The 14,197-nt window shown below is 42.7% G+C and overlaps 1 protein-coding gene across 3 annotated transcripts in view; it reads right to left on the minus strand.

The window, feature by feature from the left end:
* Positions 1-14,197, minus strand: part of RMDN2 (regulator of microtubule dynamics 2) — a 516,997-nt gene that overhangs the window by 66,424 nt on the left and 436,376 nt on the right. For all 3 annotated transcript variants that reach the window (XM_069234474.1, XM_069234475.1, XM_069234476.1), the window contains one exon: positions 10,413-10,511. In XM_069234474.1, the coding sequence (XP_069090575.1) occupies positions 10,413-10,511 (99 nt within the window). The remainder of the gene's footprint in view (positions 1-10,412; positions 10,512-14,197) is intronic.

The raw sequence follows: 14,197 nt of genomic DNA on the forward strand, positions 1-14,197 counted from the left end.
ACTACAGCCACATGATCCAAACGCATATCCATTTGTAAGTGTGCTTGCTTCAGAAATACCTGCATAGTATGGGTTACCCATGGCCTTGGAGGAAACCTCCCAGCCATGTCACTAGCGCTGCATTGAGGGATCTCTGTTTAAGCAGTTCATTTCTTGTCACAGATCAGGTCTGATATTATGGAGTCTATGTGTACATGTGAGGTTGGTTACAAAACACTTAAGTGAACCACACATTTTAATGAGGCATAGGGAACCTGTTGATTATAAAACAGAATTGTATTGGACTGCCTTGCAAGTATATTCATTGTCTTATGCTGTGAACCAGTTTGGGGTGGTTCTCTTTTCAAATGTCTTTCCATGCAACTCTCTAGAGTCAGCTTTTGCATAGTGATGCTTCTTACAGCATGGTGGTCTCTGGGCTGAAGCACCAACGACAAAGACACAATGAGGTGAAAGGTGTCTGTGCTTGGTTGTCCGCAGCAACAATGAAAGTGTAATCAAGAAAAGCAAAAACCTGGGCGTCACCCAAAGAGTCCTCTTCACCTTGCAAACAGACTCTGCAACCCCATCCATAACCTCTACCATTTACCAAACAGCATGCCTCAGAAAGTCAAATCAGCAGCCCCTTGCTAACAAAGTATTCATGGATTTTCTAAAGGAAGCCCAGTCACAACCATTCTCACCTCAGCTGTGAAGGATCTCCATCCTACAGCCAGGGAGCTTCCACTATCTGTGGAAGCTGGCACACCCTCCATCTTGTACCATGCTAAACTGGGTGTACAAAATGGACCCAAATTTGCTTTGTAAGTAATACTGTGACCCAAACTTGATGATTAACATCAGGATACATCAAACCCAGCAGTTGCAGAATCTCTTTTTCAATGTTTAGTGATTCAATGCTTGTCTCGCCAGGGTTAGCAAGTTCTATATAAATGGTATTACAATACAATACAATGATAGACACCCCAACCCCATGTAACAAAGACAGTTTATGAAGGAGAAGCAAGCAATATATTGAAGTTTAAACATTTGAGAGCCAGGGCGCCCTATGCCAGAAGCAAAGAATCCCATTGATTTTTGCCAAGAATCTCTTTATAGTCACCCATCACATCAATTAGCAAATTTAAACCTCAGTATCAGTGAATCAGTGACACTGAGGCTAAATGTTAATGGGTTGGATGAACTAGTTGATAAGTAAGGAATCAATACTAGAACCAATATCATTGGGGTCCTAAAGGCTTAGGGTCTGATTCACATTCTTATTTGTGCAAGTTAAACTTGGGGGTGAAAATACAATCATTGAATACGTGCAAAAATCAGAAATCTTGAAACCCACAATAAAACTGTCAAGCACACTACCAAGAACTCCCTTCCCACTGAAATCTAGAATTAGCATCCTTTCATGGAACGTTACAGTCTTTTAGACAAAATTAAGCGAGGGGCGGTAGTGGGGGAGGCACTTAAACTCAACCCTGACATACTCATGATACCGGAAACACACTTAATGGGCAACCACTGCCCCTTCCTGGTGCAGGTGTTCCATGCAGGTTTCCATCACGGATTGAGAGGTGCTGCCACCCTAGTCTGGAAACACGTTGAAACTAGAGTATGGCACAACTAATTGGGGCGCTATGTTACGGTGTCCTGAGCCCTGCAGGTGTAGTCAATATACCAAATCTGTGCTCCTCCCTTAACATTGGAGTTTATAACAATACCAAGCCAAATTCTCCTAGAGCTTCTGGACCGCTCTTCCACCATGGCTACAGCTGGAGCACACCTGACAATTCTAGCCACCTTTTTGTAAAAATGTTTGCTAATGGGTATGTAGCAGCCACTCCACCTGATGGAGAGCTGTCATACCTAGTTTTCAAATGTGCATAGATCATTCTCCGGTGTCAACTATTTCACCATCCCCAGGCAGAAGGGACACAGGGTATTAACCATCCAAATTTTGGTAAGGGGATTATACGACCACTGATCAGTGTTGCTTAGTCTCGCTAGGTGGCCCAATTGCTAGACAACGGGGTGGCATCTTAGTCGGTGGTGTTTGCCAAAAGGAGTTCGGGAGTTCTGCCAACAAATGGGGAAGAGGTATCTGAAGGAAAACTGGGGGTCATTGCACTATTAGGGTGTCATATGGGAGGCTCTGAATGCCACCCTGAGGGGAGGGATTATCAGTTGTAACAAAGGCCAGAGGGGATGGACTCAACAAAGATAACTGATTTGGAGTCCTGCATACTCGAGATTGAACAGAAATATATAGACACGGCAAAGGACTCGATTCTGCAGACTACCTACACAACCAGACTCCTCTGAGACAGGAACACACAAAAGAAGCCCGGAAAGCATGGATGGCTATGCATAGCCGAATAAACCAATGAGGGGATAAGGCCAGTAAAGCTCTACATTGGCTGTGCATGCCATGCAATGTAGGCAATCCCAGAGCATACATTGACAACATGGACATAGCGTGCACCTTCGCTGATTAGTATCTACAGCTCTATAGTCCTGATTGAGAGGGGAAGCATACAGACCAGTGACAGTTCATTGAAGACCTCCCTGTGAACTGTTTAGACCCCTGACAAGGACCTTCTAGAGGTTGAAGTTACGATTGAGGAGTTGGGTGAAATCCTCACGCAGCTTCAATCGGGCAAATAAACGAGGCACAGATCAGTTCCCAGTGGAATTATGGATGCCCATGTGGCCACATGTGAGTCCACACCTGCTGCAGATGCTTCTTGAGGCCCTGAGGGTGGGTAGGCTGCCCAAAGACCTTAGAGCATGGGACACATTTGCGATCCCAAAGCCGGGTCTGCAGGGAACACAATGCAAGGAATACAGACCAATATCACTGCTGAATATAAAGGCTAAGGGTTGGGCCAAAGTGTTAGCAAATAGACTGCTGGGGGGGGGGAGGGAGTGATAGCAAAACTAATTCATCCCAATCAATCTGGGTTTATGTCCCGACAAGCCACCCAACATACTATTAGAAGGGTCAACAATGCCATAGTTGAGTTCTAAACTACTGGGTCATCAAGCTCCGCTTATGGATTTTCAAAATATGTTTGACTCAGTGGATTGGGACTACCTCTTCACACTACTAACATGCTTAAACTTTCGGCCCAAATTCATCAGCTATGTCTATTATACACTCACCTTGAGGCAAGGGTATGGGTTGAAAACGCTGTGTCCCAGTGGTTTGAGATTGGGAGGGGTAGCCAACAGGCATGCCCACTTTCACCCTTACTCTTTGCCTTAGTGATACAGTCTCTGGTGGCATGGGTGAGGGTGGATGCACTGTTCTGTAGCTTTTAACTGTCTCCAACAGTTGGTGTCAGAATCTTCCTGTACAGGAAGAATGTCCTGCTGTTCTTGGATGACGATGTGGTTAAAGAGTTAATTAAGTCCTTTACAAAGCTGCAGGAGGAATATCAAATGCATCGTACCCAATTTTTTTGATACCTTCAACTTTGGAACATGCTTTAACCATATTTACTCCTTCCATATGTCCAATTTCTGCTCCTTTGCAGAAACTACAGTAAAAAAGAAGACTAATTTCGCAATGGAAAAACCCTGAGTGAAAGACTCATTGCCTGCGCTTATCCCAAATAAACCCTTCTGAAGAACTCCCTCATGAGTGCTTGGTTCAACCCGAGAGAGAGTCTTTTAACACCTAAGGTTAAGAATGAGACAACCCCCTGATATGTGTTCTTACATGTTCCATCAATGCAAATAAGATAAAACATTTCATTAAAAGGAATATGAAGATCCTGGCAGCATTCCTAATTCCATGCCTGCTATTTTCTTTCAAATGGGGCAAAAGTTTGCGACAGCATCTGTAAGGAGCCACACACACAACAGAACCCAAGACTTGGTCAGACTACTCAAACTTCCCCAAGTTGCTGCCCAATACTAATGTGGACAGTGCACAGCCTGCAAGTTTACATCTAATTCTAAAGAAGTGACAATTAATTGAACTAAGCATGTACAATGGAAATTCTCGAATTGTAATACCAAAAATGTAGTCTACTATGTAAGCTGCCCATGTGGGAAAAACTACATAGGACAGACCACCCAGTCTGTAAAAAACAGAATCCTGCTATACAGATCCAGGATCTGCTGTAGAACAGCAGGTGCTCCACTGGTGGAACACTGTGAAAACAGTGCAACTTTCCGAGAATTACGTTTCATAGTCCATATTTTTTGTAGATAGACAGGACACCGGAAGTGGCTCTATTGCAGACCAGTTATTAAAAACAAGCTAAATTAATAGAAAAATACAAGATACATGGACTCGGGTTGAACAAGCAGGATGAACTTTGAGCTTTAATTAGAACTTGAGTACCCCATACAATAATAAATATCTCTTTCACGAGCGCACTTCCATGAATTCCTTTGATCACAGTGTTTGGTGTTAACTCTATGAGTATACATCAATAGTGTTGGAAAATGGGTTATTGGTAAGGGCAGGTAGGTACCTACACCTAGCAACAAGCCACTAACCTCCACCTAGGTACAGTTAGGTCTCAGTAAATTAATCCCAGCTCAACCCTTGGTAGCTTGGCAACGAGCGTCAAGGCTTAACTTAGGAGACAGTGTGTAAAGCATTCAAATATCACAAAACAGTAATTAAATAAAACACAGGAAACAGTTTAAAAATCCAAAACCAATTTATAAAAATAGATTATATTTTTATCTTTAAAATTACACAAAAACGAATAAAATTGGTTCAGGGGAACCGGAGATATGAATTTTTAAAGTATTATTATTTTTCTAGCGCTTAGAAACAAAAAGCGCCAATCGGGTCATCTGGTTGCACCAGGACCGGGACAAAGTCAAAGTTTCAGGCCGACCGCGATGGAGCTCTGCTCGGCTACAAGTCGCGGGAGGCCTCGGTTAAAAAGTTACCTTCTGACTTAGTCTTTATTTTGAAGTTTTTCTTCACCGGGACGAACCTGCCAGTTGAATCCGACCTCCTGGAGCCCTTGTCAGGATACGCGATGTGGGTTTCCTCGGTGGTGATTTCTACCTTCGGACTTAGTCGTTTTTTCGAGATGAAAATCCTTCGACCGGGGTAAACCTGGATCTTGATCCGACGTCCGTGGAGCCCTTCTCGGATACGATGGCTGGGAGGTCCCGGTCAACTTTTTACGTTCGGATTTAGTCTCTTTTTCGGATGTTTTTCTTTACCGGGACGAACCACGAAGTCAGGCCGGGTCGCGGTTGAGGCAAGCCGGCTAGAATTTCCGCGGCGGGTCGGTCCCTCTCTGGAGCTTTTTTTCAAAAATTCTCAAATCTTTTCCAAACTTCTGGGGCTTCACCCAGATGTTCTTTTAAGGTTCTTTTGGGGTCCACAGCTCACCCCAAGGGTCCAGAAGTTCTGTGATGGTCCTTGGGGGGTGCGGACTTCAACTCCCAGAATGCACCTGGCACAAACTCCTTTTTGGCCACTGGGCAGTGGTCAACTGGTCTCTTTTTTTAGGAGTTGGTGCAGGGGACACTGGATAGCAATTTTTCACCTGTAGCAAACAGGGAGTCCCTCCTTGAACCAGTTGAAGCCAGGCAAAGTCCTTCTTGTGGTGAAGCCCAAGTGTGCAGCTGGTGCAGTCCTTCTGAGTGCAGGGTCCAGGTGCAGGCCAGGGGTCCAGCAGGGCAGTCCTTCTTCTCCTTAAGTTCCTTCTTCTTGAAAGTTGGCGGGGATCTAAGGTGTGGGGGCAGGTCTGCCAGTTTTATCCTTGCTCCTGGGTGAAAAGCAGGGGGGTCCTGGTCCTCCAATCAGGTACAGGGTCGTCCCCCTGTGATGACCACTTCCTGGGAAGTGTGGCAAAAATCCATCCCAAAAGGCAAGAGTCTCTAAAAATCCAACATGGCTGAATCTGATTTTTGGAGGTTACATCTGGCTGAGCCCACCCACTGGTGTGGCTAAAAATCATAAACACACCCCTCTCCTGCCCTCTCCTAATCTAATCAAGGGGGCACCTAGTTGTCTGGGGTTGCAGGATGTGGGGGTGTTGCTGGGTGCTCCAGATGTCCTTCTCTGCCTTTGAAGACCAGTTTGGCAGCCCTCCCCCTTCCTGCCTCACCATCTGCTGAGGGGAGATTCTCTCCCCCAAGCACATTCCTTTGTGTGAAGCCAGGCCACTTCACACCTCATCAAGGCAGCCTGGCAGAAGCTGCTGCAGGCTGGCCAATCAGAGCACAGCAGCAAAAACAATGCAGAGCTGAAATTGGCAACTTTTTAGGTAAAGTCTAAACTTTTTACCTGAACAAGTTATATTAAATCCAACAACTGGAAGTTGTGGGATTTATTACAACAATTAATTTGATACCAAATTCTTGGTATGTAACATTTAAGGAGACTTTAAAATGTAAAATAAAGTCTGCCCATTCTAGCCTATGAAGGCCATTTACTTCAATGAGGGAAAAACAAATTTGGCTGTTTTTACCTCACCAGGGCTTATAAATCTATTTTTATAAAGTCCCTGCTTATAGTTACATGGCACCCAGCCCTAGGGGCACATAGGGCACACCTTAGGGGTGACTTATATGTAAAAATAAGGTAGTTTAAGACTTTGGAAGTACCTTTAATTCCAAAGTCGAATTTGCATATAACTTTAATTTAAAAGCAGCCAGCAAGGCAGGCTTGCTTTTAAAATGACACTGGGCACCTCAGGAGTGCACCTAGGTGTGCACCACCTATGCTGTGGTCCCTAAACCTACATGCCCTACCATATACTAGGGACTTATAGGTAGGTTAACTTAGCCAATTATAATTAGCCTAAATTGCATATCCATTTTACACAGAGCACTGGCCCTGGGACTGGTAAGCAGTACCCAGGGCACAGCCAAGAGTCAGTAACCACCAGTACCTATCCAAATAGTGTGGGGGTGATCAGGCAAAAAAAGGAGGACTTTCCTACAAATAGACACTATAGGTGCATCATTTTCGAATCTGGAATTGCCTTCTGTTGAGATTGACAGTGAGAGGATACTTGTTACTGTTTAACTCTGGCTCACTAATTGTTATCTATTATGATCACCATAATTCATGGTTTGGAAACCCCATAAGTCTCAGAGTCTCTGTGCATGTTTCAAGGTCCATTTGATTACAATATCATGTGGACTGTTGTGAGATTTTAACATCAAATACCTTTCAGGCTTGTGGACACTGCATATGATGACACTCTAATGCCATGACCATTTTGATCTCATTTCTTAGTGCCTTTGACATTATACTGCCGAATAGCTGCCCAACAGCACTTGGGCTCTGCATTGAATTGTTCTCCCCCTCACCCCTTCATTGCAGACACCTCTTTTACCAGTATGTTTACAATGATCGTCACATTCGTTGAACACTTTTCATTAGTGTGTAGTCTTGAGCAGCCCAGTCCTCTTAAAGATGGTGACCGAGAGATAGTTCTGTTTTGATGGCTATGTTTTTCCACGCCCCCAGAAGCTCATATATGCAACGATGTTGAGCTGCATCCCCATTTCATTCAGATACAGCTACCAGACCAGTGCGCCTTGTCCCGACATCCTGACCATTTGCAGAAGATCCCGATCAGCGATCTTCCTCACTTTGAAGCGGCAGGGCACTCAGGATCACTCCAGCGTTCTGGGATTTTCCCTCTTTTAGCACCCACAACAATATGTTGCATGGTGACTTTGCCACCTGCCTGACTAGCAAGTAGCTGGCTGCCCACACAGGATCTGTGACTATAAGTACACTTCACTATTTGTGTTGATTCCCGGGGGTTCAGTTTTTAAGGAGCTCATAAATATACTTTCTTGCAGTGAGCTTCCCTGTGTACCTGGGAAACATTTCGACTATTTAGACTACCTTATTCATTAGAACAAGCGTTGGGGTAAGTTGTTTGTCTACCCTTTCCTAGCTGCACCTGGATGTTACTCCAGCAAGTTCACACAGTCATGAGCTGTTTAATAGAGTCACAATATTGCGGGATCCGTCTGATGCGGTTCAGGATCCCCTTCCCCCCTTTTTCCTGACTACATTATCTTCCCTTTTCTGATGACAAGTGCTCACCACACCTCCTGGTCTCAACGGTCATGGCATTACTTATGCACACATTTTTGGTGAAGTGATACAAGAGAAGCTTTTAACTTTGCAGTGACTCTATGGTATATATGCTTTTCTGTCTCACGTTTTTCCACTCATGACTTTTTGAATCTACATATGTTTATTGCTCTTAAAACCGCTTTCTTTGTATTTTCTGTAAGTTTTGGTGCATACCCTTGCTACAGTCCTGAAGAGGCCAGAGGTTACAAGGCCGAAACACGTCAACATTCCTGTATATCCTTGGTGGACGCAATATAAATATTCCTGAACTAAAATATGAGATCATTAGACTATTGCTCTTCGCTCTAACTGTTGAGAAACACTTTTGGACATCATTTTGTCTCTGTTAAGCAGGCCATCCATTATTCTTCTGTTGTCTTTTCGATTTGACCTAGAGACTGCCCTTTTTTCTTTCCACAAACTAATGGACAAGGCCATCTAACTTTTGCAATAATTGCAAGGATTGTACCTTGAGTATACTATATTTTTTTGTTTGAAACTATATATGTTTGGTTGTGTATTTGTTTTCATGATTCACATATTTTTGTGTCTTTGTGGAATCAGAGTATAGAACTGTGCTTATTAACTTAGTTCAAAAGCCATTCCGTACAGGGGACTGGCCGCACTCTGTACAACTATGTATGTCCTCAGAGATATAAAATGTTTTTTATATTCAAAAGCTGGCGATCACTATCAATTAATTTTTGTTTTCTCAATAACAAACTATACGTTATGGAAGTATAACAGAGTATACATTGACTCCATCCCGCTAGAGCCATTTTCTGTTTATAAATCAGCCCAAGCTCTAGAGGGTGATATAGACTTACCCATTGATTGTGTAGTGCAAACCATATTTACCATTGGATGCTGAAATACCGCAATACTCAGCTCTGGAGGCAGAAGTCTAACTCACACACATTAAAGCCCACAAAGTGTCTGTTCTCAACCAGACGTTGATCTGCAACCTGACAGATACCTAGTAAAACTGAGGGTGGCGTGGTTTAGAGACCTGGGGTCCCTGAATGACGAGGATTATAGAGAGGCCGCTCCTAGGAGGCAGTGGAGGCCTCTCAGTTCTGCTTCATACAGCTTAAATTATTACCCCGTAAATACTTCAAGAGAGCACTGATATTCAGAATGGGGCTAATTAGCTCAGGGAGTTGCCTGCGATGCAACAGTGTCAAAGGGTACTTAATACATAACGTTTGGTACTATTCACATTTTTGGTAGGGGGTGTTATAGACTCTGGAGGTGGTGATTTGTTGGAGGATAGCCAGGGAGCCAAGACTGGTTTTCCTGCACATCGCGGATGTTGTGAGGGGAAACAGATATTGAAGGGTGCTGCTGTGGCTGGGCCTGCTGATTACAAAACAGGATACTGCAGAAGCTTGCAGAGCCCCCCCCCTCCCTGGACAGATGGGCAAAGGGTATGGACTACGGTATGGGCATTGAGTGCCTGGTGTACCAGGTCCATTGGTGCCCACAAAAGTACTACAACATTTGGACCGACTAGGCTGGACAGAGAGAGATACACATTGAACTATGTCCACCCAGGCTGTGGTTCATGGGCAGTGAGATACGCTCCTTTGAAGCCACACAACGCTGATAACTAGGGGGAGAGCTTAATGTTTGTTCTAAAGTGTAGCTGTCCGACATATTGTGAGAAACTGTATCGCAAGCTGAAGCAGCTTTGATGTACTGTAATGAGCCTTTATGTCCCAGGTTTGGTCTGTATTTTTGATAAACCTTTGCTAAAAAGTTGTAATTTTTTTTTAAAGAAATTGCAATATGTCGAGATGAACTTCATGATTGGGCTGATTTTAATGTACACCCCTCTTTACAAAGTCAAATCCTATGGAAAAAGATTGCACTTTTGATATTCCTCATCAAAGATGCATCAGTTCACCTTACTATTGACACAGTATTGATTACCACATATTCAGCATGAACTCAAAGGGAGCAATTTCCACATACATATGTGCGTTTTGCAACTGCTGTTGATGCCTTTCTACTATGTATTTAACTAAATTGACTATTGATCGGGATGTTTGTGCTGGGTATCAATCAAATTTTCAATAAAGTTTGTAAATGAAGTATTCAATGTTACATCATCTAAGTAAATCATCGTGTGATGTCACTTCATATGATGCCACCAGGATCCAAATGCGAGTGAAGTTTTTACCTCTATGTTCACGATTGTAGCAAAATGTCCCCAATGAATACAGAAGAGTAATAGAAATTAAATGAACACTCAATCTACTTCAGAGAACAATACGTGAAACAAACTAATTCTACACTAAACTTGCTTTAAAGAGTAGGAAAGCAAGAGGTTTACCTTCATAAAATTCTGTAGAGCCTCCTGGATTGTCGCGGATGGTGGATTTCCAAACAAGGTAGCAGCAACTTTTCTCTCAATCCAAGTCAACTGTGCAACCTGTTTTGAAATAAACAACCACATGTATGTTCAGGCAGCATGACAGCCAACAACATATGTACTCTACATGTGGGTTATCTTTCTGAATCAAACTTAACCCAAGGGACGTTTTCAAATACAAAATGGGGTTCTATTGTGTAACAGGTTCAAAAATACGTAAGTAATTGAAAGAGCACATAGTGTAATAGAAAAGATAGGCTGAAGAGAAAGAAAACATGTGTTAAACTTATCCTTATGATTAGCACACAACTCTTTTGGTCTAGGATGTTTAAGTGTGTACAAACCAGTGACATTCTTGAGTTATTTGGTTTGAGAAAGCACAGTTTTGCCTAATGTAAAGTTATATACATAGAAACATAGAATGAAATACAGTTAGCTACTCTTTCATTTATGCAGTCTTTCTTCAGATATCCTTTAGTATCCATCTTTTTTATGGTCAAATTGAAACCTGAAGTGCTACCTTCTCCTAAATGTCCAAATATTGGTTGGTAACAGAAAGAGATTAGACCAATCCGACCCAACCTATATAGTAGTCTCTTGCTCAATCGAATGTACAACGGAAAACAACATTGGTTTTAACAAATGTTAAAGTCCGTACTTCAGTGGACTCACTAAGGTTGTTTCCTCAACTTTTAAAGCTGGTGATCAGAAAGATGAGCTTTTCAGAGCATTCAGAACGGCGGTAGATGCAACAAAATTACAAAAGATGTAATCCGGCACCTGCGAGCAGATCGGAGACTGAAGAAATTGAAAGTACTGTGTCTCAAATGCATCAGAGAGACTTGCTGCACTGAGACGCACTGGCAAATAATAGGATACATATTTGACAAGTAAGAAGCTAAAATATGTTAAGTTAATATATGCGGATTAGTAGAGTGCACTACCACTCAAGAGGGGTATCCTGGCACTGAGCATGTGTGAGTCTAGCCAAACCTACGCCCTAGAGGGACTACTCGAAAAGTCAGGTCTTCAGTGTCTTGCAGAATCCAAGAAGTGAGTAGGAGGCTTTTTTGTGTAACAGAGTGATATAGGACAGTGCTCAACCATTAGATATGGTTTTGCCTATAAGCGGGGGGGGGTGCAAGAAGGAGTCTGGGTGGTTTATGAAAGCAGGTGCAATTGTTGAGGTATTCTGGGCCAGTGTTATATAATGCCTTGAAAGTGTGGGTGAGGAGTTTCAATTGTGCTTGAATGTGTATGGGGAGCCAGTGGAGGTCCTTCTGGTGTGATGTTAGTGCAGTGTGGGAGGTTGAGAGTGTTTCTGGCTGCCAGGTTCTGAATGGTCTGCAGGCTTCTGGTAAGATTTATGTTGATTTTGGTATAGAGGGTGTTCTCATAGTCCAGCTTCCTTGTAACAAGGGCGTACATGGTTTTCCAGGTACTCATTGAGAACCATTAAAAAATCTCCAGTGGGCGGTCATATCTAGTGTGCTAATTTTGATGGTACTGAGGTTGTTGGCGAGGCTGGTGTGGGTGGGTGTCTGCTTCCAGTCAGGAAGGAGCAGATCTGTCTTTCAGATGCTGGATGAGGATAGGGTCAGAGACTGTGTCAAATGTTGAGGAGAGGTTCAGACGGATGAAGTCCGTGATGTCTCCTCTGCCCAATGTCATTGGGATGTCATCCATTGCGGCCATGAGGGCAACTTCGGTGCTGTGGATGGGTCTGAAACCAAACTGAGTGGGGTTGAGGAATTGGTAGTCTTTGAGGTATATTGTGAGGCATTAGTTGATGATTTTATCTAAAGCCTCGGCCCGGAACGGTACCATGGAGATCAATCTGTAGTTGGTGAGTGTTGAAGGGTCTGTGGAGGGTTCCTTCAGCAATAGAACAGTTGTGTGTTTCCAAGCATCTGGGAAGGTTGCGGAAGAGGTGGGGGAGTTCAGAATGGGTGTCAGCACGGCACTGATGAGTTGTTGTCCTCTGGAGTAACTGATTGTAATGTGATCATTACAAAAGTTTGACTTCCAATGTTCTTGTTAAAGATGTTCTTGAATCCTTCCAACCTTTACTTTACAATGGGTACACCCTGGTGCATGACTTCTACATAGTTTGTCTTCTTGACTGTCCCATTCCTTGTTTTATTTTCTGAACAGACAATAGACAAGGAAGACGACTTTGAAAGAAACATGATCACAAGGACTCCTCTTATGAGCAGCAACTGGTCTCACCTCATTTGATCTCCATGTCAATTTGTCTTGTTAGTTTAGAAAGCTTTGCCTAAATGTTTTCTTAAAATCGTGTTGAATTGGCCTTTTTAAGACAAATGACTAGACCTATATTCTGCCTTCAACTAGGCCTATCTTGGTAAGGCAGTTCTTTACAACATTTTTCAAAATGATGAGCCTCCTGTTTCTAAAGCATTTTTTCAGAAGCATATTGACAGTAATGTAATAGTCAGTAAGTAGTTCCAAGAAGTAGCAATCTTAGTGCACAATTCCATATGTCATTCCAACAGTACTTCTGTGGTACTAACTATTGGTTGTGAGAAAGGCTGAAGCTGTTACCCTTAGCATTAGTTCAAACACTGCAAATCGTCTAACATTATTTGTCATATGGAGCAGGAGAGATTGAATGACTTTTGCCTGTAGAGAAAACTGATGAATCTAGCTTGGCAAGATCTATGAAGAGAACTGCTGTGGTTATGTACATTTTCTGCCTGAAAGAATAGTGAAAGGCAGTTTTAAAAAGCAGTGCCCCAACTCCCATATGTGGCCTTCAATAAAGATAATGACAACAACAGCAACATACTGGGATCACTTAATTTATCAGCAAGAGGTTAGTGCTTCAACTGGACTACTCTATTTAATTCAGACTAATAAACAACCTTTTGTATTGGCACAATAAATGGATCCTCTGCTCCAGGAGAAAGCAATACAAAAAAACATAAGTCATGCTTAAGCCAACTACCAGAGGGCCTAAATATACTCAGAAAAGAACTGTCGAAAAACGCCTTTCGACATCACCGAGTTACACAGTAAACCCACTGACACTTCACTTCAACAAAGTGATCTTACAATTAGGCAAGACATGTCTGTTATTTCTTGAATTCTCTGCAGACAAAGCATAAAAAACCAGATCTGAAGTAGCCGCATCATTGACAATAACCATCACGAACATCTGCAACACATCAGAAATACAACCTTATAAAATAATTTCCCAAAGCCGCTGATCCTACTCTGAAAGCACATACTAGCCTCCATGGTTAAGACTGCAAAACAAAATACCTTCTGGTTGAAGGTCACTGATGCCGTCTGATAACTCGGAAAATTATATAAAAGCTTCAAAATCTAGGTTGGTTGAATACCATAAATCCAACATTAACAGTTTCAAAAAAGAGATCAGAAACCTATGCTAGCCCACTTCGCCTCTATCTTTTGGGCTATACTTTTTGCAGTTTCTTCCACAGGAAACTTTTGGCGCACTTTCCAGAAATAGCAGCTATTTTGTGTTTTTTAAAATATCGGTGACAACCACATGACTCCTGTTTCTACTCCTCCCTTTCCCCCATTAGAGTATAAATCTTCATCGTTTGTACCTGTTTCAATTTGTGTCCCGTTTCACTCTCCCCATGACAGTTATGTACGAATCTCTCTCACTATTTACCTGCGACAGTCAACTCACGGCTTGCTCTACTTCTTCCTGAGTGCCGTGATGTAGAATTGTATAAAATACCTGCTTGTTCAAG

The sequence above is a fragment of the Pleurodeles waltl genome, chromosome 5 (genome assembly GCF_031143425.1).
Source record: "Pleurodeles waltl isolate 20211129_DDA chromosome 5, aPleWal1.hap1.20221129, whole genome shotgun sequence".
NCBI classification, from domain to species: Eukaryota; Metazoa; Chordata; class Amphibia; order Caudata; family Salamandridae; genus Pleurodeles; species Pleurodeles waltl.